This window comes from Macrotis lagotis, chromosome X (assembly GCF_037893015.1).
Source record: "Macrotis lagotis isolate mMagLag1 chromosome X, bilby.v1.9.chrom.fasta, whole genome shotgun sequence".
Taxonomy (NCBI): Eukaryota; Metazoa; Chordata; class Mammalia; order Peramelemorphia; family Peramelidae; genus Macrotis; species Macrotis lagotis.
The window spans coordinates 311818313-311845776 of record NC_133666.1 but is presented as its reverse complement, the minus strand read 5'-3'; the positions used below and the strand labels follow the sequence as shown (position 1 = coordinate 311845776).

The window sequence follows — 27464 nt, the reverse complement described above, 5'->3', positions numbered from 1 at the left end:
ATCTTCCTTTGCATAGAAAGGAAGAGAAAAAAAGCCTGATATAACAACTTCAAAGTTCATCATGTTATGAGCTCTTATAGACCACTACTCTCAAAACTTAGTAGAAATGGACAATGCCTCATGCTTGTCTTAGTCACTAAGAAGGTGATCAACAAATACTGAATATTAATTATGTCTAATCAAGAATGTATTGAATATCAATAATAAATGAGGATAACACTTTTTTTAAATAATTGTATGTGCTCTAGTGTGAACCAGTTTTAAAGCTTGTACAAAAGAAAGCAAGAGGAGAAAGGCCTTCTCCATACAAAACCAAAATGATTTACATCTAGAAGAATGTATTAGGGTAAAGCTTTGAATGCTTCAAATTCCTAAATTGAATTCAGTAAATTCATAGCTAGTGATGAGGGTGGGTGTGATACAAAGCAAACCCAGGAAATAGCATTTATCTCCCTGCCTGGGATAGGATAGCCACTGTGTTTTATCACATATCAGGCTTACAGTTTATAGACACCTAAATTGTCACACACATCCACACACCCCTTTCTCCTAAACCCTGCACCACACAGATAGGCTAGCTCCTTTCTAATCATTTATTAACACACAGTGTAATAAGCAGCACCTTAATTTGGGGGCCCAAAACTTTTTAAAAATGTATTACATAGAGTTATTGAACTCAAGTTTTATTCATCATAAAATTCATACACCACCTCATCACTATCAAAACTCCCATCCATTAACACACAGTGTAATAAATAGGAAGCTTCTTTAAAGACTGTATGCATGTTAGATTAATACTCTTATTTTCATGGGCATTACTGCTGTGGAAAGAACAGTGGAGATTTTTCAGCCTAACCCCCTTAATTTTTTCAAATGGGGAAGGCCTAGAGAACCAAAGTTATTTGAGCAAGGTCATGTAGATGGCAGAGCTGAAATTCAATTTTTTGACCCTTTTACTACAAGACTGACCTTGTATAAAGGTCTTTCTCAGGGTCTCAGTTTTCTCTTCTCTAAAAGAAGGGAATAGGACCTCATTCCATAAGTTCCTTAAGTAATACTTGTAATCAAGTAATGCATGGTTTAAATATAAAAGGTCACATAATAAATAAAAGATCAAGGAAGAATTTATCTTTTAGATCTAGAGATTTGGGGGGCAGCTAGGTGGCACAGTGGATCCTGCAGTCAGGGATGACCTGAATTCAAATCCAGCCTCAGACATTTAATAATTACCTACCTGTATGACCTTGGACAAGTCACTTAACCCCATGGCCTTGCCAAAAAAAAAAGATATGTCCTAGATCTAGAGACTTGGGAAAAGTTCATGCACAAATAAAGTATAGAGAGGATCATCAATGATAAAATGGAAAATCTGGATTTCTCAAAAAGGGGTTTGTTTTTACAAACAAAATCAATGCAACTAAGATTAAAAGGAAAAGTTAAATGGATGGGAAGAATTTTTACCTATCTCATAAAGATCTCATTTCCAAGAAACACAAAAAATTTAGTCAAATTTACAAGAATAAGAACATGCCACAATAAGATAACAAATAAGCAATTTTCAAGGAATAAAATTCAATCTATCAATAACCATACCACAAAATGCTCCCAACTACTAATAACTAAGAAATACAAATTAAGAAACTTTGAAATTGTATATTACATTCATCAGATTGGCAAAATGACAAAAAAGAAATGGCATATATTGGAGAACTATTGGAAACAGGCACATTAATACATTGTTGGAAAAGCTGTCAATTTATCTATTCTGTCTATTCTGGAAAGCAAATCTATATATGTATGTGTATGATTGTGTGTGTGTGTGTGTGTGTTTGGGGGGGGGTGTATGGATGTGTGGATATGGATATGGGTATGTCTTGCTTCTTTCAGTAATGAGTAGCATGCTTCATCCTTGACCTTCTGGAATCAATGTCATTTTATCTAAAATTGAGAAAGACAATTATGACTCAGGGCTAAAGCAGAACTTCGCCTCAACCCTTGCCAAAATCACACTAGACTAGTCTACTCACCTCCCCAAGATTGCCAAAAGAGTTAGTAGAAGGTGAAGTGGGTGGAGCACCTGGCCCTGGAGTCAGGAGAACTTGAGTTAAACTCTGACCTGAAATACTTAACCATATTTCCCCATGTATAAGCAGCACCTTAATTTGGGGGCCCAAAACTTTTTAAAAATGTATTGCATAGAGTTATTGAACTCAAGTTTTATTCATCATAAAATTCATACACCACCTCATCACTGTCAAAACTCCCATCCATTAGCTCATCCTCATCTGTGTTTGATGACAAATCACTCTCTTAGGAGAGCTCTGACTGCTCTCCCACCTGGGCTCTGGTCTGTAGTTGACCACAAGCACTCCCAGACAAGTCTAGCATGTGGACGCATGTTTAGTCCATTCTATTTCATGAACCTGAAGCACCAATTGTGTCCTCCTTTGAAATCAGGAACTTCTTTTTCATCAGCAATTCTTCTGGCCTCCTGCTGAACCATCTTTGTGGACACAGGAATTCCACTTTCCCTTTGCTCTTCAATTTATCTCTTCAGTTACCTCTCTACCTCAGGTCATTTGGCTGACTTGCCTCTCATGGTCTTCTTCTACCATGGCATTTTCAGTTGGGTTTCTTCTTCCCATAGCCAGTCTCAGATTGTTTTCTCATTTGGGGGAAGGACCAAACTGATGTTCAGCGCATGATTTCCATTCATTTTTGCAAACTGGATCATTTTGAACTTGAATTCAGAACTATTTGAAAATCTTTTCTGAGCCATTTCTGGGCAGAACATGGCAATAGTAACCTAATATACTGGTAACAAATGCAAAACAATAAGTGCAAAGACAAAAAAGCACAAAAAACTGAGAAATGCAAGTAAAAAAAATCTACAGCCACTGTCTAAGATAATTCCAGTTTTAAGACCCCAATGTTTTTAAAAAAGGGTGTGTCTTATCCATGGGAAAATACAGTGGTAAGTGTGTGATCTTGAGCAAGTCACTTAACCCTGATTGCCTCAAAAAAAATTAAAAAAGAGTAAGTAGGAGGAATGAACTCAAATGCATCATCTCCTTACCTCCAAATTCTCTAACATGAACAATGGAGTAGTTGATCCTACTGATCATACTGATACCCATGTAATACCCTATCTATTCACAGACATTAGAGTTTCAAGCATTTGTTTAGTGCTTAATAAATGTTTACTAGATGAATGTATTAATATCTCCATCCAGTTTTTCAATGTCAGATTCTTTTCGATCAGGTCCAAAATGCTTGAACTTTAGAGGAAATTTATTTTTTACCAAATTTTATCACTGTCAAAGTAAGAGACAACATAGACTCATAATTGTACTATTTCATGAAAATTATAAACAATACAGCATCTCAAATGTTTCTGGTTTTAATTCTTAAGAAGGCCCAGTTCTATACCTGCAACTCCTACTAAACCAATTTTGAAGTAACCTATGTTGCCATCTAGTGGCATTTTCGTGCTCCCACATCATTTTATTTCCACCTTACTATTCTTTCTACAAGAATATCATATAACTAAATTCATTTCACTTTAGCAAACATTAAGCATCTGATCGACTGGCACTCAAAACACAATGCTAAATATCATAGTGTCGGGGACTGACAAGGCTATGTTGTTGTTGGTCCTTTGTTCTTGAAGAAGACCATGACGTCAAGGAGATGATGCCATGACAAGTATATGAAATGGATTTAGTGAGGGGAATGCTATGCTAAGTCAGAAGTCTCACTTTCTCCTCCAGAGACATCTGGGTCCAGTGAATCGAGATGACTGGAGATGACCCTGGATTTGAGGCAATCTGGATTAAGTCACTTGTCCGAGGTGACACAGCTAGTTAGTGTCAAGTGTCTGAGACCAGATTTGAATGCAGGTCCTCCTGACTAGGTTCAGTGCTCATCTTCTGGGTCACCTAGCAACTCTTGACAAGACTTTACAAGACTTGTCTTTAGGGGCCCCTTGTTTTTCACAAAAGCCCTGGATTCTAAGGTTTCATTGGGTAAAGTAACTTGATCAGGAAAACAGAAGTGGAACTAAAATCTAGCTTTTCCAATCTTATGTTCTTCCTCCTTTTGAACACCACAGCACTATGCTAAGGCAACTGGAGGTCTGGACCCTCATTGGACCAGCTGAATTAATATTGGAGAGATATAATTGGCAATTGATATCTGAAGGAAGAAAGGGACATACTGAATGAGGATTGTAATAATAATAGAAACACCAGGCCCCAACCTTCCATAGAAACCTAAGGAGAAATGTAACAGCCCTAACTAATATGATCCACAAGTGCTACTGAGTTTGAGAAAGTGAGCCCACAGTCCTTATACTACACACTATTTTTCCCATTCTCACCTAAATTCAAAAAATCTATCTATAATTGTGTTTTGAGACTTTGTCTCATCTCACTTTCTTCTAAATCTTCTGAAATCTGATTGCCAGATTTATCAACTGAAATTACTCTCTCTAAAGTTATTCATGATTTCTAAATTACCAAACTGAGTGACTTTTTTTTTAACTGTCTATCCTTCTTGGTCTCTCTGTAGAATTCAGCTTTATTGACCATTCTCCCCTCCTAGACTTTATCCTCTCTGGTTTTCATAACTCTACTCGCTTGATTCTCCTCCACCTATCCTTCCACTTCTTCCTACTCTCCTTTACTTGTTCCTTACCCCATCCATTTTCTTGTATATTTTCTATATTTTGCATATGTTTATTGTCTTTTCTTATAGAATATAAAATCCTGAAACTTGAGGAGTGTTTCTTTGTATCCCCATTGCTTAGCAGTGACTGACTCACAAGAATTATTTAATAAATAATTGCTAATTACTCATTAACAATTGTACTTTATAAATACATGAAATAACAAACAATGTAACTGGATTGTAGTGAAACGAAAAGGACAAACCTAAAAAGAAAAAAAGAAATGAAAAGGACACCAAATTTCCCAAGAATCCTGGGTTCAAATCTCACATTGATGTTTTACCTCTTGAGTGATCTCAGCCAAGGCATTTTAACTATTTCCTCATCTATTAAAATAAGGGGGTTTGTACTGGTTGTCCTCTGAAATCAAAGGTATTTTTCATATGAAACATGCCTAGTTCTTAGGACTTTTTATAAGCATGATATAATGGAAAGGACAGCACTAAGTATTTAGTCAAAGGATTTGTTCTAAGGAACCTGATTCAGTTACTTACCATTAGTATGACATCAGGCAATATAGTTTAGCACTTTAGGTTTCATTTTCCTTTTCTGTAAAATAAATGTTGAATTAGGTGATCTCTGAAGTCTTTTCAAAGTTCCAAATCCTTGGATCCCTTACACAATTAGTCACCCTTGCAAAATAGTAGCTAATTTTCAAATACAAAATGTTAATGGTCTTCACTTTCAAAAAGGTAAATCAGATTGAAATACTTTAAATCTACTTTCTCTTTTCTTGCCCCCTCACTGTACCCCACCCATTATTCATACATTCCATCTTGTCACACTTCAGTTGTTAAATGACTTAGACAACTGAGCAAATAATATTATTGGGCCATCCTTAGTCATCTTGACTTATGTCTTACCACTGGACTTGATGACTCTGAAGTGAGGTTGATGATTTTACACAGCTGTGCCCTAAATCCAATTCATTTTCTTCTTCCTGAAGGAAGGATGATGAATAACAACAACATTGCCCAAACTTCTTGAGCTCAACACTTTTGTCTCTATGAGCCTATGTTACTGCCTTCTCTTTCTGATTTATTTAAAATTATTTAAAATTTTATTTATTTAAAATATTTTAGGGACTTCTAATATCTGAATGGTCTCAGAAGATATTTTCATTTTCTACTGCATAGCAATAATTTTGATTACATTAATTTTAAAAGATTTTACACAAATAAAACTAATGCAACTAAGATTAGAAGGAATGAAGAAAGCTGAGAAACGATTTTCACAGCTAGTATTTCTGATAAAGAACTCATTTCTAGGGGTGGCTAGGTGACACAGTGGATCCAACACTGGCCCTGAAGTCAGGAGTACCTAAATCTGGCCTCAAACATTTAATAATTACCTAGCTGTGTGGCCTTGGGCAAGCCACTTAACCCCATTGCCTTGCAAAAAAAAAAAAAAAGAACTCATTTCTAAAATATATAGGGAACTGAGTCAAATTTATAAGAATATAAGTCTTTCCCTAACTGACATGGTTTAAGGATATGAACAAGTAGTTTTCAGATGAAGAAATTATAAAACTGAAGTCTGTATCCCAAAAAGTTCATTAAAAAGGGGGGGGGATACAAAAAAATTCATAGCAGCTTTTTGTAGGGTCAAAGAATTGGAAAATGAAGGGATGCCCATCAATTGGGGAATAGCTGAACAAATTATGATTTATGAATATATTGGAGTACTATTATTCAGTAAAAAAACAAGTGCAGGCAGACTTCAGAAAAGCCTAGAAAGGCTTGCATGAACTGATGATAAGTGAAGAAAGCAGAAGTAGGAAAACATTGTACACATTAACAGCAACATAGTATGACAATCAATATGATAGACAGTTGTAGTGATCACAGACAATTCTAAAAATACCATCCAACCACCAGAGGAAAAAACTATTTTCACTTTTTAAAACTTTTTTCTTTTTTTCTCATTGTTCCCCCCCCCCCATAGTTTAGATTATTCTTTCATAACATGACCTAGAAAAGAGATCCCAGAGAGATGATTTAAAAATTATGGGACTACCTGAAAGTCATGACAGGGGCAGCTAGGTGGCACAGTGGATAGTCAGGCCCTGGAGTCAGAAGAACCTGAGTTCAAGTTGATTCTTTTTTTTTAAATTTATTTATTTATTCTTATTTTGTACAAATAATGTTTTTTATACATTACTAAACTATTCTTGTTTAAGAGTAAACATAATACCCCCTCCCCCAAGAAAACATAAACCTGCGTAAGTGATAAAGGGGAGAGAAAAAATTAAAATGAAAAAATAATAATAATAATTGTAGGTGTGGCCAGGTGGTGCAGTGGACTGAGCTCCAGCCCTGGAGCCAGAAGCACCTGAGCCCAAATCCGGCCCCAGACTCCCAACAATCACCTAGTTGTGTGACCCCATGCAAGCCACCCCAACCCCATTGCCCTACAAAAACCAAAAAAAATGACCCAAAATAAAATAAAATGGTAATAATAATAATAATAATAGTAGGGGCAGCTGGGTGGCACATAGATCACTGGCCTTTGAGCCAGGAGCACCCAGGTCCAAATCCAGCCTCAGACACCCAATAATCACCCATCTGTGCAGCCCCAGGAAGGCTACCCAGTCTCATTTACCCTGCAACACCCCCCAGAAAATAATAATAATAAAAAATGTGCTTCAGTCTGTGTTTCAATAGCACCAGCTCTGTTGCAGATGGATCACATTCTTTAGAATAAGCCCATCATAAAAGTTACTTCCATATTTTTCCATTGCCATTGCTGATCACAACTCCCTCCATTCATACTTCTCTAATACCATGAACTATATTTTCTCTCCTTTCACTCTGTCTCTGCTGTAGGGTAGTTGAGTGGTACAGCAGAAAGATCCCCGGCCCCAGGGCCAAGCGGCCCCGAACCCACATAACCACCCCTTAGGCCCAGCATCCACCTGGCCCTATGGTCCCAGACAGGCCATCCAATCCCAGTCCCTTGCAAGAAGCAAAAAAAGAAAATGTGTTATATCTGACCACTCTCCCTCCATGGTCCATCCTCTCCATCATTCACATTCCCCCCCTTCCCCCTGTCCCCCTTCTCTCCTTCTTACTCCAGATGCCTATACCTCATTGAGTACATATGCTGTTTCCTCTTCTAGCCACCTCTGATGAGAGCAAAGATTCCCTCATTTCCCCTCACCTTACCCCCTTCCATAGCATTGCAATAGCTCATTGTAATAAAGAAAAAAATCTTATTACATGAAATAGCTTAGCCTATGCCTCCTCTCCTTTTTCTTTCTCCCATTACATTTCCCTTTTATCTATTGACTCCATTTTTACACCATAATATATCTTCAAATTCAGTTTTTTCCTGTGCTTCATCTAGGAAAGCTCCTTCTATTCTCTATTAAATGAAAAGTTTCATATGAGTATTCTCAGTATCATGTTTCTATACAGGAATACATGTAGTTCATCATCATTAAGTCCCTCATATTTTCCCCTTCTCCTCCACTCTCTATGCTTCACCTGAGTCCTGTATTTGAAGATCAAACCTTCTGTTCAGCTCTGGCCATTCCAACAGGAACATTTGAAATTCTCCTGGTTCATTGAAAGTCCATCTTTTTCCCTGAAAGAGGACATTCAGTTTTGCTGGGTAGTTGATTCTCAGTTGCATTCTAAGCTCTTTCGCCTTCCGGAATATTATATTCCAGGCCCTACGAGCCTTTAATGTAGTTGCTGCTACATGCTGTTTGATCCCGACTGCAGCTTCATGATATTTGAATTGTGTCCTTCTGGCTGCTTGTAATATTTTCTCTTTGACTGACTTGGGAGTTCTGGAACTTGGCTATAATATTCCTGGGAGTCGTTTTATTTGGATCTCTTTCTCAGGAAGATCAGTGGATTCTCTCCATTTCTGTTTTTCCCTCTGCTTCTAGGATATCAGGGCAATTTTCCTGTAGTAATTCTTTGAAAATGCTTTCAAGGCTCTTTTCCTGATCATGACTTTCAGGTATTCCAATAATTTTTAAATTATCTTTCCTAAATCTGTTTTCCATATCAGTTGTTTTTTCAATGAGATGTTTCACATTTTCTTCTAATTTTTCATTTTCAGGGGAAAAGATGGACATTCAGTGAAATAGGGGACTTTCAAACTTTCCTGATGAAATGACCAGAGCTGAACAGAAAGTTTGATCTTCAAATACAGGACTCTGGTAAAGCATAGAGAGAGTGCATTAGAAGAACAAATTATGAGGGACTTAATGGTGTTGAACTGCTTGTATTCCTGCATGGGAAGATTATACTGATAATCATACTCATTTATTAGGGCAGTTAAAAGGAGCATATATAGACAAGGCACAGAAGGGAGTTGATTTGAGCTGTGAGCTCATCCAACCCTTCTTGGAGAGCTATTTGGGACTATGCCCAAAGGGCAACAAAAATGTGCATACCCTTTGATCCAGCAATACCACTACTGGGTCTATATCCTGAAGAGATGATGAAAAAGGGTAAAAATATTACTTGTACAAAAATATTTATAGCAGCCCTGTTTGTGGTGGCAAAGAATTGGAAATCAAGTAAATGTCCTTCAATTGGGGAATGGCTTACCAAACTGTTGTATATGTATGTCATGGAACACTATTGTTCTATTAGAAACCAAGAGGGACAGGATTTCACGGAGGCCTGGAGGGATTTGCATGAACTGATGCTGAGTGAGATGAGCAGAACCAGAAAAACACTGTATACCCTAACAGCAACATGGGAGTGATGATCAACCTTGAGGGACTCGCTCATTCCATCAGTGCAACAATCAGGAGCAGTTTGGGGCTGTCTGCAGAGGAGGGTGCCATCTGTGTCCAGATGGGGAGCTGTGGAGTTTGAACGGGGTTCAAGGACTATTCCCTTTAATTTAGAAAAAAGCAGATATCTTATTGTCTGATCTTGTTACTTCTTAGAATTCTTGTCTCTTCTCTAAGGATATGATTTCTCTCTCATCACACCCAATTTGGATCAAGGTACAATATGGAAACAAAGTAAAGACTGACAGATTGCTTTCTGTGGGGGGGGGAAGTAAGATTGGGGGGGAAAATTGTAAAACTCAAATAATATCTTTAATAAAATTAACTTAAAAAAAGAAGGGAGTTGATTTGAAAGTATGATATATGAAAAAGATGGAGTTAATGGGCAAGAAAGGAATGTACTAGGAGAAAGGGGAAAGAGAGGTAGAATGGGATGTTATTTCACATAAAAAAGACAAGTAAAAGCTTTTGCAATGGAGAGGAAGAGGGGGAAGTGAGGAGGAATGAGTGAGCCTTTAGTCTCACTGGAAATGACTCAGAGAGGAAATAACACACACATTCAGTTAAATATAGAAATCTCTCTTATTCTAGAGAAAAACAGAAGAAGAAAGGGGACAGGGAGGGAAGGGGGGACATAGGTGACAGAAGAGAGGGAAGATTGTGGAAAGGATAGATACAACACACTTTTGAGGGACAGGAAAGGAAAGAGAGAATAGAGTAAATAGGGGTTGGGGAATAGGATGGAGGGAAATATAGCTAGAAATAGCATCTGTGGGAAAAAATATCGAAGCAATTTCTCTGATGGACTTAAGTAGATGGTGTATGAATATTTTTTCTTGAGGGTTCCCTTTCTTTGTGAGGGTGGGGGATTATGTTTACTTTTTCCACATGACTATTATAATAATGTTTTATGGTTACATATTTTTTAACCTACACCAAGTAATTTGCTTTCTCAATGGGGGGAGTGGGGTGGGAAGAAGGGAGAGAATTTGAAACCACAAGATTTTTTAAGTAAATGTCAAAAATTATTTTTTTCATGGAGCTGGGATTTTAAAAAAATAAAAAAAACAAATTGAAGGATAAGAGAAAAAAATTTTCAATGGTATGTAAGCTCCAAAGAGGAAAGAATACATCTTATATAAACTTTGCTGGTTCCCCAGTGCTTTGCTTACTATTCTACACATAACAGGTCCTTAATTACTATTTCTTGAAATAATTAAATATAGTTCAGAATCATAAAAGAAAAATTTCTTTGAAAGAAAAATAAAAAATAATTTCATAGATACACACAAAATACTAAGAACTACTGCAGTTCATTTAGTTTAATTTTTTTCCAAGAAGTATTTACAAATACAGGGATGTCAAGGGTCATTTGGATATAATATCATTCCCAGGCCGTACAAAATTATTCACTTAAAAATATACCTGTTATATTTGGACAAACATTGAATTCACCCCTAAAAAGCTCCTAGATTTATTAGAATTCCCTCAGTGGTTGCATGCAGTGCCAGACCAAATGATTCTGAAGATATAGTCCAAGGGTCAAATGTTCCCTGCCCCTGCTTTAAATAAATCTCTCCGTATAATTATAGACTCCATATTTAAGGTTTCAATAGATTAAGAAAAATGGGGAAACCCTGAGGAAATCAAGAATAAATTTTTTTAAGTTTCTTAATAAAGGAAAATTTTGCAACATTTTTTGGTTTGAGGAAATTAATGACCTTTAATATACTTTCTTCATTTTTACCATGGTGAAATTATACAATTTTCCTGGCTTTGACTTGCCTCAAATCCACTAAACACTTGTATAAGAAAATAGCAAGTATTCAGTTTGCTTTCAATGAGTTCCCTAAAGTGCTAGAGGATTAATGTACAGTTTATAGATAGAATAGTATGTGTTAACATTTATAGATGTTGGGAAACCTTTTTTCTGCCAGGAATCATTTGAATATTTATAACATCTTTCAAGTTCCATACAGAATTATCAAGTAAAAAAATTAGCCTGTTATTTTAGATCAAACATTTAATTAATTTCACCCCTAAAAAGCTCTTAGATTTATTGAATTTTATTTGTTTGTTTTAGCAAGGCAATGGGGTTAACTGACTTGTCCAAGTTCACACAGCTGGGTAATTATTAAGTGTCTGAGGTCAGATTTGAACTTGGGTCTTCCTGACTCCAGGGCCAGTACCCTATAAACTGCATCACCTAGCTTCCCTGATTTATTGAATTTTGAGCTCTGCCAGCAGTTGCCTCAGACCAAATAGTTTCACTAGCCTCATATGGCCTTGGACCAGACATTCCCCACCCCTGATTTATAGAATGCTAAAGAAAAAAATTTTATATAAACACTATTATTATTTTAAGTCAATGGTCAAAATTTATTGAACAATTTGAGGGTGTTGAAAGTTTTCTAGCAGTTATATGATAATACCCCCCATCAAATTGAATATTATACCTTAAGATGACAGAAAAACTACCTTGAGGTATGAAGTTTCTTTATCTGAATGTCCAAAGTCCAGTGTGTGTGTGTATGTGTGTGTGTGTGTGTGTGTATGTGTGTGTGTACATGTATATGGATGTATGCCCTAAAACAAACACAAATATTAGAAGCACTATATATGTGTGCATATATATTTGTATGTGGATGTGTGGTGGATACACACATATCATATATTCATATATGTGTACATATAAATACACATACACTTTTTTCCCCTGAGAAAATCCAACCAGCAGAGATTTTATAGCTACAAGATGGTTATGAAGAAAAGAGAATAGACTGCATAATGCTTATCAATGACCTATCCTGAAAATGACTGATACTTTAATTCTTAGTATTTTTAAAAGAAACAGTGCAGTATAGTAGATAAAGGGCTGGTCTCAAAAGTTTGGAAGAGCCAGGTTCAAATTCTATCTTTGACAAATACAGGATAATCACTTAATTGCTCAATACCCCAAACAATTTTTTAACATTTCAAGCTACCAACAAGTTCCTCAACTACATTAGGAAAAAGAATTTCCACACCACAAGTTGCCTTTATTGATAGAATCACAGGTCCTTACCAGCTCCAAATTTTTTTTCAACAATAAAGCATCCTGGAAAAAACACTAGTTTAAATTTCAACTGTGGTATCACTGGTCATATTAAGGGAGAGAGGGAAAACAGGTATAGTGGAAACCAGGAGGCCTACCTCTTAGTCTTAGCTTTATCATTAGCTATTGGATCTTAGACATAATCTCTCTAGGCCTCAGTTTTCTCATTTAGAAAGGGAAAAGACTAGTGTCAATCATCTCTAACATCCCTTCTAGTTCTTAGGTTCTGATTCCGCCCCTAATGAAAAAATATTATTACTGAAAACCTTGAGGGAATAATAGAACTTTCCTTTTTTCTTACTAAAATTATCTCTGATATTAAGAAGAATTTTCACACTGATGACTCTTCTACTGATGTTTCTGTTACACAAAGATTCAAATCTCAAATTCTATAAACATTTCGTAGTTTCCAAGTAGAAACAAAAGGTTATTCACAATTGCTACCATTGATTAGGAAGAAGGATCTCTTTTGCTTGAATCTTTTGAAGTCTTTAAGGAATTTTCACAACTCAACCATGACCAAAAACTTGACCATTAATTTAAAATATTAAAAGTTACAGAAAAAAACAGTTCACTTCAAAGCCTTTTATGACTAATACAAAATGGCGATCAAATCTGCTCCAAATGGGCTTTGTGTACAGTCAAAGAGGCATCAGGTTGAGTCTTCAAATCCTGAAAGAGGACAACAAATCATATTCTATTACAGGAGAACAGTCTTGGCTGACCAACTTTTAGTATGAGATGACAAAGGCTATGTGTATTCAAATTCATATATTATGTAGAAGCAAAAAAAGTATATTTTCTAAGACAATCAGGTCCATAGGATGATAAATATAAATTTCTATATTACTCAACAATTTGAATCAACAGAGTAATTATTCTCCTACTATGTACACAGCCCTGAGCTAGATCTTGTGTGGATGATGATAATATTTTATGGTGATAGAGACTGATTTTTTTTTCTAATAAATACCTTTACCAATAATGAACTAGTATACCTCTCTTCCAATAACCTTCCAATACTATGTCCATCTTTTGTCATCATTGTGATAGTTATCTTTTTAATTTCTTATATTTTTATGAAATTTAATTTTTAAAAAATAAAATCTACCTTTTCTTTCTTCTCCTATAGGCACCACTGAGAAAGTAAAAAAAAAAACTCCATTACAAATATCTGTAGTCAAGCTAAAAAAATTCTTATATTGATCATGTCCAAAAAAATAGATTTTTTTAAAATCCTCAGGTAGGATTTTGTTCTTATTTTCAAATTAAATATGTTATAACTAAAGAAATAGAGATGAGTAGACCAGATGAAGTCCATAACAAATAAAAACAATTAAAAGATTTATATATTGTTCTTTTATTCATATTTAAATTCCAAAGGCTAAAGAGTTTAGTTAAAACTCTGCTTAAACATTCATTTAAATTGTTTCCATGTGAAAATACCAATGAAACTAATTTCTCTGTTTTAACATAACATGAAAAAATCAATTATTATTTACTGAACCCCTATTTTTGAAAATATTGAGCATTCTAATTGAGCGAGCATTTTTTTAATCATTCTACGCCAAAAGCAACTATCTATTTGAGAAGAAAATAAGAAAATGTCACAACTCAAAGAAGGGCAGCTAGGTGGGATAGTGGATAGAGCACCAGCCCTGGAGTCAGGGAGACCTGAGTTCAAATCTAGCCTCAGACACTTAATAATTGCCTAGCTGTGTGACCTTGGGCAAGCCACTTAACCCCATTGCCTTAAATAAAATTTTAAAAAAATTTTTAAAAAAGAAACAACTCAAAGAATCAAATGCTAAATTAAGTCAATCCATCAAGTATTTATTATGCACCTACTGGTATTATGCACCAGGCACTATGCACATATAATTTAATAAAATAAAATTACTATTTTCTAGAACTAAATAAGGTATTCTGTGAACCAGCAGAAAGGAGAGAGATTAAAAGAATCAACACCAGCAATAGAAGATGGAGGAAAGTCTTCCTAAACATGAGAATTAACAGTAAACTTGGGACAAAAAGTTTGGGCTTCGTTTCTTTTGCAGGGTAGTGTGGGAAGGATTCGATCCAGATCTCTGAGTTCATCAGAGTACTCCAATTCCACCATTCAGATTCCTTGGGAATTGTCTGGAACAAGAAGTTAGTAATTTGCCCAAGGAATGCAGTTTGTTTGCATCAGAAGCAGCATTAAAACCAGGTTTTCCTGACTCCCAAGTCTTTTATCTAATTCAACACAGTTCCTCTGGGGATAGAAATAAAAGTTCATACCTGTATAATACAAGTTAGCATTATGATAATAGCTTACCTAAAGCAAAGTCTTTTCCTCACAACCACCTTGGGAAATAGGTAGCACATTATGATCCTCATTTTACTAGAGGATCAAATTGATGCTCAGAAGACAAATCTTACTCAAGTAACAAGAAGTCTGACTCAGCTATAGAGTAGGAGCTAGGACTTAAAGTCAGGACTTTGAGGTCCAAGATCTACACTCTCTCCATTTTATCATGCATTCTTTGCACTTCCCTAAACAAAGTAATGCAACCAGAGGTAATTCAATATGTTTATAAATGGTTAAAAAAAAGGCTTCTCAACCATAATTTGCAAAAATTAATATCAAACAGGAATAAAGGCTCTTACCATTGATGCTGGTTAGATATATTGCATTCAGACACCAAGGAGTAATCCTCATCCTCTGTGAAAGAGAAAGAATACAAAGTAAGACAAAGTTAATATTTTTCCACTGAAAATAACTTGTTATGGGACAGCTAGGTGGCGCAGTGGATAGAACAACAGCCCTAGAGTCAAGAGTACCTGAGTTCAAATCCAGCCTCAGACACATAATAATTACCTAGCTGTGTGGCCTTGGGCAAGCCACTTAACCCCATTTGCCTTGCAAAAACTAAAACAAAAACAAAAACAAAAAAAAACTTGTTATTAAGTGTTTAAGAGTTCTCAGAACAACCTTCTGAACTATGTAGGACTATCATATCCCTAAGATATACAAAGAAGCACACAGATTGTTGAGCTGCCATTGCAGAATATGAGTTGTAATGGAAGAAAAGAGATGAATAAGTGTCTCAAATTTTATAACACATGGTGAATTTTTAAACCATAAGTTGTTGAGCTGGAATTAAAATTCTGGCAAAATTTTGGGACAAAGTATTAAAGGGATTTTTTATTTATTTTTTTTAGTCTAGTTTTTTTTTTTTTTGCAAGGCAATGGGGTTAAGTGGCTTGCCCAAGGCCACACAGCTAGGTAATTATTAAGTGCCTGAGGCTGGATTTGAACTCAGGTACTCCTGAATCCAGGGCCAGTGTTCTGTCCCCTGCGCCACCTAGTGGCCCCTTAAAGGAACTTTTTAAAGGCATTTTGAAAAGAAAGCAGTGATCATTAAAAGCTAGCATAGGTTCATCAAAATAAGCTATGCCAAATTAAGCTCATTTCTTTTTAATAGATAAGGTTACAAGATGAGCAGAGACCAGGCTAATGTTGTGGTCATAGTATGCCTGAAATTCCGTAAAGCATTTAATCAAGTCTTTCCTTGTGGAGAAGATGTATTAATGTGGACTGGATAATACAGTTTAGTAGATTTGGAACTCTAAATATACAAGACCCAAAATTATGAACCGCCTGCCCTATGCAAGATCACTGTGGGAGAAGGTTTAAGATGCAATCTTTGCCTTCAAAGAGTTTACAATATAGCAGAAGTGTTCATCTCTAAAGTAGTACTGAACACTGTGAGAGAATCACTGTGACATACTATTTAAATCTTATTTAAACAACACAAAACCCACACATAAGAAACATTAGAGAACAATTAATTAAGGTCTATTCTAAACTATATGCTAATGACTGTACATGCATTTAAGAGTTCAAGCAAGGGAAGAAGTGAAAATGTCCTGTGAAAATCAGACTTAATTTCTTCATAAGGAAGTAAATAATTTAGCACAAAATCTATTCTTTTTTAAATATCTATCTCCTATCTATAAGTTGACCCAGGTTCTTTATTTACCCTCCTTGGCAAAGGAAACTATGTCACAGTTGTACTGTCCTCATGGTAGTTCATAAGGAAAACTACCTAAGAAGAAGCTTTTTTGAGCACTTCAATAACAAAATATCTTTGGTTGGGACAACAAAAATTGATCTATCATAAGCCAGGTATGCCATTTGCATAAATAATACTATAGTAAGGTTCTAGGCTTATTTTCATTCATGTAACAAATTCACAAACTAGCTCTTTCTTCCTTTTGCTTTGCCAAATTCCAAATAACCAGCCTTACAGAGAATTTAACTGAAGTATTTAAAAAGGAATTTCTGAGTCATACCTCTTGAATCTTGAGGAATTGGTAGAGGTCCTCTCCTACAAAAGAGATGAAAATGAAATGGCATTCTCTCCTTGGATTATGTTAATCTTATTTTAGTTCATGTTACAATGAGCCTCCACTCTCCTCATATAGTATCAGGTTTAACTTCTGGTTGAGGGCTTCAATAAGACCCTGAAAGCTCTCTTAAGAACTTTGGAACTGATTGTGTAGTATAGGAGACATTGGCACAGGACCACCCAGCATGGCATGCCCTCATCAGTGAGGGTTCTGTGCTCTATGAGTGAAGCAGAATGGAAGCAGCTCAATGGAAACCTGAGATACCTAAATTTAGAGTAAGCACTCCAGGTATTCACCTAGACTATTTGTGCCCATCCTGCAGTCGAGCACTCCAAGCTCATGTTGGTCTGATCAGCCACAGTAGGACATTCTGTCATTTGTCTCTTACATAGTGATGTCATTTTGGTCTTCTTCAATAATGAAGAACAAGAACCAATGAACCAATAAAATATCCAGCATACCACACTGCCCCTCCAGAATCTATGTTTAAGATGTTAATGTAACTACTCTTAGCTCTGCACATTCAGGAGCTCTCAAAACTTAACTGAAATGAAACTAAGACCTTGGGAATTTAGACTTCTTACTGCAGTCCAAACCTGACTTCCTGTCAGACACCAAACCATTTGTGTAGTTTCTAGAATCCTGTCTCCTTTTTTTACATGTAAGGACATAGAATTATCCTATTCATAACTACATAATGAAAGCAAAGACCCATCTTTTTAAAACCAAGATCTAATCAGTATTGCTAGACTACATCAAGTCAAAGAAAACAGCTGTCCTCAGAGTTAAAACTCAGAGTTAAAAATGAGTATCACAAACAGAGGGGAATGGAGAGGTACAGAGTGGGTGGGAGCAGTGCAAAAGTATAGGGAGGAATTCTGTAGAAGAACAGACATAAAGGATGTCACCAAAGAAATGTATGATAATAATAAAGGATGGTCAGGTCATGAGACAAGAATGAGAGATAATACATGGACAGGACAGACAGATAGCAAGAGTTCCTTCAACAGGACCCTTCTGATGTCAGAAGAAAATGAGGGAGGCCTGTAGCTCAATGGTCAAGTCTACTACAGGAAATGCATGGGAATGGGAAGATATACATAAAATCTGCTCAGGATAGGCAGGCCTGCATGAACTGCAATTCACATTGCTGAAGGGAATTCCCAAATCAATGAATCACATATATATTTGAATAATTGAACATTTGTTAAATGCATAACAATAGTTAACTTGAAATTGAGAGTATATTTTATAGTTCTATGTGAACTTAAGTTTGAAAGAACAGTGAAATTATTGAAACTCTTATTTTATTCATTAATGACTACATGCTGTATGGCCAAATCTCTAGTAATGTCAACCAGAGAATGTAGTAGGTAAGTTATTAATATACCTTAAGAAATTAAGAGGGAAAAAGGTTGTTAAAAAATATGTTGTATTTTTAAAAACAGCAAAAAAAAAAAAACTGAATGCTGTGGCCACAAAGAAAGCACACCTCTCTCTGATCTTTGCAGAGTAAGGGATATTTTATATGCTTTCAGAAATAATCGATGTGTTGGTTGGATTTGCTGAACTTTTTTACCCTTTTCCTTTTTAAACTTTTCTACAAGTGATGTCTCACAGGAGAGAAAAGAAAGAAAGATAAATATTTGTAAATGAGGATATATGAAAACAAAAGATACCAACATAAGTTTGGAGAAATGTTTTATCTTCAAGGCAAGATGAGAGCAACTAATCCATTATTACCTTCCCACATTAGGTCCTGTGTTTCGTGCTGGTACTGGATTTCTCTGGGAGTTATAGAAATTCTCATACAAAATAGGTGCTGTAAAAGTCATCAAGAAATAGAATGTCAAGGTGACAATTCTACAAAATAAACACAGGATCACTGAAGGTATGATCCTAGCATTGCTTCATTAATCCTAATAAATCACTTACCAGGTGGCACTTGTCCAGTCCTTCTCTGATCTACAAAATATTCAATGTCCTTTTCAATGCTACACATTTCTAAACTCTTACGGACTTCTTCAAACATCTAGTAAAAGAGAAACAGATGAATTCAAAAGGTACAGGAATTTCTTTCCAGATTTTGTTTGGAAAAAAAAAGATGATTTGGTAATAATGTCTTTTAATATCAGTTTCTTAACCCTAGAAGGATCAAGTATAATTGAAACAAAAGTTTTATTAAATTTTACTTTGAAATAAAAATTCCCATTCTATCTCTATGACTTCAATTCACTCATCAGCACAACCTTACCTAAAACATCATCAACATCACTGGACAAAGGTTTCATTTAGTACTTTATTACATGTGAAAACAATGTTTTAACATTCATTTTTAAAAACTTTAAGTTTTAAATTCTCTCCCTTCTAATTGAGAAAGCAAGAGATTTTGGACAAAGGCTTCATCAAAGATCCTGAACTCTGAAATTGTCTTTAACAAAACATGTTTACCTACCTGCCTTAAACTCATCTCACTTCTGAATTTTCCTTTCTACTGTGTGCTCCATGATCCATCCCATCACCAAGATTCTCAGTCTTAGTGTCAGACTTTTTCTTCACAATCACTTGCCCCGCACACCCAATTAGTTGACAATCATGTTGTTTATACCTTTCCCAAACATCTCAATCCCTTCATTTCACTTACAAAACACCTCTTCATGTATCTAATATTATTGAAGCTATTGCATTACTGGTCAGAAGGCTGATTTTATGATCAATAAGGAGCATTAAGAATAAGCCTGGTATTAGTCCAGAGGAAACTGGAACAAAAAGTTTTTCCTCTGCTAGATGGCAGGTCAAGAATTTAAGGAAAACCTTGATTCTTCAAATGTCCTTATCACTTGCTTGCTGTGAAACAACCAAAAAATCATTTACTTCCCATCACAGAATTTTATCTGTAAAATGATGGCTTTGGACTAGATGGGCTCTTTCCATCCAGCTTGAGATCTTGTCTTGATCTTGTCTAAGTGAAGTACAATATTAATATTTGTATAATCCCTGTATGAAAGGGGTCCTTGACACTTTTCTAGACCCGGAGAAACTCCTCAGAAATAAAACTTTGGCTAGGCACCTTTAGGTCTGAGAATATTCTGACAGGATCCAAATGGTTGACCCTGGGGTCACAAGATATACCAAAAATTTATCTGAGATTCACAAAACACTCTTGTTAACCTAATCATTTTGCTGTACCTGTAAAATTCCTGCTTCCTCCCAAGATTGCCTCCCAAGACTTCCTTCCCTGTCCCCCAGATGCAGGTGGAACCATAAGATAGGAAATTCAACTCCCTTAAACCTGTGGGAAGTCCGTGAATATGGGATTCCCTCTATCTCAGGAAACATGTTAAGATATAATACAAAGACCCTGACCCTCTTCCATCCTTGTCCAGCCCCCTGTCTATACTAAACCAATATGTTTGCATATGTTTTTAGTAGTCTAACAAGAAAATATAAATCTGGAGCAGTTAGGTGGCGCAGTGGATAGAGCACCAGCCCTGGAGTCAGGAGTACCTGAGTTCAAATCCGGCCTCAGACACTTAATAATTACCTAGCTGTGTGGCCTTGGGCAAGCCACTTAACCCCATTGCCTTGCAAAAACTAATATATTTATATATATATATATATATATATATATATATATATATATATATATATATATAATCACTATGTCTACTTCTGTATCCTACTTGCTCCCAATACCCCACCCTTAAAAATACTATGAAAACCCTATCCTCTGAACACTTAGACACTGTCTGATTTGGGGTGCTCTCAATCCTCCAGGCAGTCCCTGGGTAACAAAGAATCTCCAATTTAAAACTTATCAAATTTTGGTTTCCGTCTCACTCTTTGGTTTTAACATAAATACACAAATAAAAATAGAGGCAGGGGAAAGAATCTATCCTGGTCTAATTCTGCACCAGTATCCAATCTAGTTCAAGAGGCAATTGGAATTCAATGCCAAGAGGCTCAAGTCTGCTTCAGGCCGTTTTGTGGCCTGGCTTAGACTTAAACCATTCCAGATCTTCCAAACCAAAATGAAATCTTTCTGAGGTTACATACCCCGTCCAAGGACAGGCAAGTGAGATAATAAGTGGAAGACCAAAACTTGAATTCAGGTCTTCTGACTACAAATCCAGTTTTCTTTCTACTTCACCATGCTTGCAGTTCTAAAATTCCATAACATCTACCAAACAGGTCTGGAAATGAGACTGGCCTGCTTACCTCGTCATTTATGACACATTGATGTGATAGTTGATTCATGTGTTGCCACAATGCATTCCGGAAATAGTTTATTCGTTCACATTCTTGAATCTCAAAGAACTAAAGAGATATAAATCAATATATATATATATATATATATATATATATATATATATGGAAAGAGTATCAGGTCATTTAGTCTTCTAATTGGCAGTAACTTAAGGTACACAAAAAACATTCAGAAATCAATGTGCATTGTCAATTTGTGTATTAAACCCAAACTGGACTTCCTTCCACCAACCAGTAAACTCTTAGGTCAATGTTATCCTACCATTTGGTTATGTACACAGAGAATGAAAATTAATTTTAATAACAATCATAATTAGAAATAGAAGGGGGCAGATAGGTGGCACAGTGGATAGAGCACTGCCCCTGGAGTCAGGAGGACCTGAGTTCAAATCCAGCCTCAGACACTTAATAATTACCTAACTGTGTGACCTTGGGCAAGTCACAACCCTTTGCCTTAAAATAAAAAGTAAAATAAAATAAAATAGAAACAGAAGGGGGAGAGAAAAGACAAAACTCTAGTTTTTCTTTTTGTATTTTAGTGGAATTCATCTCACTATCCCTTATCCCCACTTTCGAGAGACAATAAGATGTAGTTATTAAAAAAGGACCTCTGAACTAAGGTGAATTAATTTAGACTCCTGGCTTGGCCACTGATATTGTGAAACTTGGCAAAACATGCTTCATCACCCTTTGCCTAAATTTTTTCAACTGTAAAATATGGAAAACATCACCTGGCTTAAGTACTTCACAGGGTTATTCAGGAATGTATATGAAAGATGTTTTAAAATATGGCCACAAATTCAAATGATGTTTTATTTTGAAAGAATGTAAATTGATCTAGATATCAACTTTGCCTTCCTTTCTCACTAACACTTACCATAACTATCCCTTGCATTTCTTTTGTGGTCCTTCTCTGTCCCCCACCTCTACAAATGTTAGATGGTTGATGGAAGATTTGATCCTGATTGAGGGCATGCAAAGGTTATAAAAATCATGCCTGTCCTTTGACCTAGCATGCAACTACCAGGTCTATATTCCAGAAGAGATGAAAAACAGGAAGAAAAAAGACCTATATAAGGATATTTATAGCAGCTATTTTCTGTTGGCAAGAAACTGGAAATTAAGGGGATGCCCATCAGTGGGGGAATGGAAGAAATTGTGGTATGTGATTGTGATAGAATACTCTTCTTCTGTAAGAAATGATAAACACAATGCTCTCAGTAAAATCTTGGAAAGACTTACATGAGCAGATACAATGGGAAATGTACTATATACAGACAGCAGCAATATTGTAGTATGATCGGCTGTGAGTGGCTTGCCTTTACTCAGCAATGCTATAACCTAGGACAACTCTGAAGGAGTTAAGATAAAGAATATTATCCATTCCAAGAGAGAGGTGATGCTGTCTGAATACAGATTGAAGCCTACTTTTTTTGTATTTTTCTTGAGATTTCTCTGTTGGGGGGAGGCAAGAAAGATGTTTAATTTCACAATATGACTATTATGGTAATGTTTTGCATGATTACACATTTTTAACCTATATCAAATAACTTGCTTTTTCAATGAGGGGGAACAGGTTGGGCAGAAGAGAGAGAATTCAGAATTCAAAGTTTTAAAAATGAATGTTAAAACTTTTTACATGTAACTGGGGGGGATAAAATATATTAAAAAAGTATTGAGGGCATGGCATGATCAAGACTAATTGGAAAAGTAGGAAAGAAACTATTTTAAGCATGAAAATACTCATTTTATATTCTAGGAGGAGAAGGAGGAAGAGAATAGTGGTGATGATGATAACAACTAGTATTTATATAGCCCCTAGATAATGTGCCAAATACTTTACAAATATTTCATTTGATTCTCACAACAACCCTAGGAAACAGATAATATTATTATTCTCATTTTCCATTTGAAGAAATTAAGGAAAACAGAGTAAGTGATTTCCCCAAGGTCATAAATATTTTTAAGTTGATATTTGAACTCAGGTCTTCCTGACTTCAGACCCAGAATTCTATCTGCTATATTTCCTAGCTGTGTCTCAGTATCTATACAGATAGATAGATAGATAAATAGATAGACAGATAGATGGAGACAGACAGATAAATGATAGATAGATAGATGAATGGACAAACAGATAAAGACATGTAGACAGAGATGTATACAGTTCATTTAATATCTTCATCTATATCTACATATCTACATATATAAGACATCTTCAGGAGTTCAAATCTGGCCTATAGACACTTCCTAGCTAGGTGAAACCTGGGCAAGTCACAACCTTGTTTGACTTAGGTCCTCATCTTTAAAATGAGCTGAAGAAGGGATTAGCAAACTACTCCAGGATCTTTGCCAAAAAAAAAAAAAAAAAAAAACTTCAAATGAAGTCATGAAGAGTCAGACACGACTGAATCAACTGCCTACATATCAAAATTTTCTAAATTGAGAAAAAAATATCCCTGGATCTGTGATTTTCTTGGTTTGGGGAAACTTTTGGTATGTAAATTCCCTCTAGAGATGCAAATCACTAGCTCCTCTGTAATTTACAATCTTAAAAAACTAACAAAAGCACTGAGAATTTAAATTTACTTTCATAGGGGCCTACAGCCAGTAGGAGTCATGGCAGACTTGATTCTAAGTCCTTTTGTCTTCAAAGGCAACCTATACACAATTTGCATATGTGTCTGTATGTACATGTGTGTTTGTGTGTGTTTGCATGCTAGGTCACATATATTCCCAGAGGGGCAGCTAGGTGGCGCAGTGGATAGAGCACCAGCCCTAAAGTCAGGAGAACCTGAATTCAAATGCATCCTCAGACACTTAATAATTACCTAGCTGTGTGGCCTTGGGCAAGCCACTTAACCCCATTTCCTTGCAAAACACAAATATTCCCAGAATAATTGGAAATAACTTTTGGATTAGCTGCCATTTTTTATTTGCCAACACCAAAGCTTCAATCCCTTCCTTTGCTGTAGATAATTGAGAATCAATACTATCCCAAAATCCTGAATGTAATTGAAAGGAAAGGAATATGTTGTAAGAAATGTTAGAAGAGACTGAAAAAGAAATAGAAAACAGAAAGTCGAGTTCTAGTTATCTTAATACTTTGGAAGTTTAAACAGAAAGAACTAGGAATCAGGAAATTTGAGTTCTAGTCTCAATTCTTCCACCTTTGAGAACTTAAGCAAGTCCTATCCTTTCTCTGGTCCTCTATATCATCTCTCAAAAAAGAATCATTGAGACACAGCTAGGCTGTTGTCTTATATTACCTATAAGGTCCCTTTTCTAGCCCTTACATCTTACAGTTCTATGACAATTGTAGTGCCTTTCAAACTAAAGAAAAACCTCTGTTTGTATAAGTAAGTTTTCAGAAGCAGGCCCTCCCATCCCGAACAGTTTCTTAACAGATTTACTTCACACGCTTTGATATGTTCATTCTGCCAGTCTTCTCTTATCTTGTCCAACAAATTGATGTTCAATAAGTATGTTTTGTCTGAAAGAAAAATGGAAATTAGCAAGACAAAAAATGAGGAATCTGTTAAAAAAAATGAAATTAGAAATTGTTTTGCTGCTGTCATTCTCTAAAGAATGGTAAATAGGGGCGGCTAGGTGGCACAGTAGATAAAGCACCAGCCCTGGAGTCAGGAGTACCTGGGTTCAAATCCAGTCTCAGACACTTAATAATTACCTAGCCGTGTGGCCTTGGACAAGTCATTTAACCCCATTGCCTTGCAGAAAGAAAGAAAGAAAGAAAGAAAGAAAGAAAGAAAGAAAGAAAGAAAGAAAGAAAGAAAGAAAGAAGGAAAGAAGGAAAGAAGGAAAGAAGGAAAGAAGGAAAGAAGGAAAGAAAGAAGGAAGGAAGGAAGGAAGGAAGGAAGGAAGGAAGGAAGGAAGGAAGGAAGGAAAGAAAGAAAGAAAGAAAGAAAGAAAGAAAGAAAGAAAGAAAGAAAGAAAGAAAGAAAGAAAGGTAAATATATTGTGGACATCATTATCTCTTTCATCCTCATAGATTCCTTATGAAATTGGAAAGTGGAAGCCATCAAGAGTTTCATTTTCCAAGGGGAAATTCTTTTGTGAAAAAGAGTGGGGGAAGGAGGAAAGAAGAATGTAAGAGCAAGGTTAATTCTATTGAATCCATGGGTTCTCTTTTTCCCTTCCTCATTGTAAGATCCACTCCTTTATAGCAAACAGTCTCTAAGAATGTAATAATAATAATCAACTCTGTTCTCCAGAGATAAACCCACTATAAAAGTATAAGCAACAAATAAAGTTAAATGAGAATTGGAAAATCCCTAAGTGAAGTCAATGCTCCATGCAACTAAGAGGAAGGACATGTTATTACTGTTAGTGTTATTGTCCTTCATTCTCAAAGAAGTCCATAGAAGGAACAAGTATTTAATTAAGTGCCTACTATGCCAGGCAAATCAGGAAGTTGATGCAGATAGAGGTTTGGGTGATTTGCTCAGGGTCAACAGTTAATAAGTGTCTAAGACTGTATTTGAACTCAGATCTTCCTTATTCCAGGCCTAGTATTCTAGTCACTGTACCACACAAGCTTACAAATAGAGGCAATTGGCACAGCTCAATTTATTTAAGGCAATGGGGTTCAGTGACTTGTCCAAGGTCACACAGCTAGGCAATTATTAAGTGTCTAGACTGGATTTGAACCCAGGTCCTCCTGAGTCCAGGGCCAGTGCTAAATCCACTTCACCACCTAGCTGTCCCTCAATTCATTTTTTTTAAGAACAAAACAGGTCACAGAACTACAGATCAGAGATTTTGTTTGTCTCTGCTGACTCATAAAGTATTTTAACACTTTTTACTTTTAGTAAAATTGGATGAGAGCAAGGGTAGAGAGGGGGAATGAGAAGGAATTGAGTCAAGATGGGATGAAAAGAAACATTTTTTGCCCTAGCTCCTCCACAACCTTCTCTATAATAAACTAAAAAAATTGTTGGATCAAAGTCTGGTTGAGAAAGCCAAGAAAAATCAAAGTGAGTCTTTTTCCAGCCCAGGGTAGCTTAGGAAAAGAGAGAGAGGTCTGCAGACATTGGAATGGGGACTGGCCAGGATTACAGGACAACAGCAGGAACATGAGGGATGGAGAATGGGAGAAGCAGGGGGAATATTCTAGCACCTCTGGATGATAAGAACGTCAGGGCAAGAAGCTACTAGGAATAAAAAGAACAGAGTGAGAACTCAGTCCTTTATTCCTATATATAATTCTCTTAAATAATGTCTCTTTTCTATAGATACTCTGGGCTGGAAAAATAACTCACTTTGACTTTTTCTTGGATTACCTAATCAGAATTTGATCTGGCAAGCTTTTTAGTCATAGAGAAGGTTATGGAGGAGCTAAGATACATGCATAAAAAATGTTTCTTTCCATCCACTATCTTGACTCAGTTCCTCCCCATTCCCTCTCTCTAGCCACACTCCTTAATTATACTAAAAGTGAAAAGTGGTGCAGTAAAATAAATAGAGGCATAAGAACAAAACCAAGAGGAAACCAGCAGCTGAGTTGGTATGAACCTGAAGAATCTCCCAACAGACTGTGATTGAGACTAGTAGCAAGCTATAGAAATTCAATCACACATAAATCCAATAGACCCAAACCAAGTCATGAACTTATATAGACCAGGAGGGCAGTGAACAAATCTCAACCTAAACCACATGACTTTGGAAACACCAAAAAATTACAGGTATCCAGACTGAGATATGAAATAGCCAAAGGACCTAAAAAGACTAATGGGCAGACCAGATAACCCCCTAGAAGTAAGCAAACCCCAATACTAACAAAAAATTCAAAGTCAGGAAATAGGCTGGAAAAATGAGAGGAAAAAAAATTTGACCATTAAAAATTACTATGGTGACAGGGAAGCTCAAGACACTGTCATAAAAGAAGATAATTACTTGAAAAACAACTACAAAGTCTCCAAGAAAAATGCATATTGGATAAAAGCTCAAGAATAATTTCTAGGAGTGGCTAGGTGGTGCAGTGGATAGAGCACTAGCCCTGGAGTCAGGAGGACTTGAGTTTAAATCCAGCCTCAGACACTTAATAAGTACCTAGCTGTGTGGCCTTGGGCAAACCACTTGCCCCATTGCCTTGCAAAAAAATAAGAATAAAAAAACTAAAACTAAAAAACAAATCATTTCTAAAAGAGCTAAAGAAAAAGGTTTTTAAAAAAGTAGGAGGAAAATGATCAAATAAGAGAGGTAGAGGAAAA

At 36.0% G+C, this 27464-nt stretch overlaps 1 protein-coding gene across 2 annotated transcripts in view; it reads right to left on the bottom strand.

The window, feature by feature from the left end:
- Nucleotides 1-10794: 10794 nt before the first annotated feature.
- The window catches only part of PSTPIP2 (proline-serine-threonine phosphatase interacting protein 2), a 69695-nt gene continuing 53025 nt past the window's right edge, over nucleotides 10795-27464 (bottom strand). The window contains exons 9-15 of one of the 2 annotated variants that reach the window (XM_074201110.1): nucleotides 24648-24727; nucleotides 21190-21288; nucleotides 18907-19003; nucleotides 18715-18793; nucleotides 16915-16949; nucleotides 15226-15280; nucleotides 10795-13248 (exon numbers count right to left, since the gene is read on the bottom strand). In XM_074201110.1, the coding sequence (XP_074057211.1) occupies nucleotides 13242-13248; nucleotides 15226-15280; nucleotides 16915-16949; nucleotides 18715-18793; nucleotides 18907-19003; nucleotides 21190-21288; nucleotides 24648-24727 (452 nt within the window). In that variant the 3' untranslated portion in view covers nucleotides 10795-13241. Of the gene's footprint in view, nucleotides 13249-14480; nucleotides 14716-15225; nucleotides 15281-16914; nucleotides 16950-18714; nucleotides 18794-18906; nucleotides 19004-21189; nucleotides 21289-24647; nucleotides 24728-27464 lie in introns of those variants that run through there. The other variant, XM_074201111.1, reaches the window with a different exon arrangement.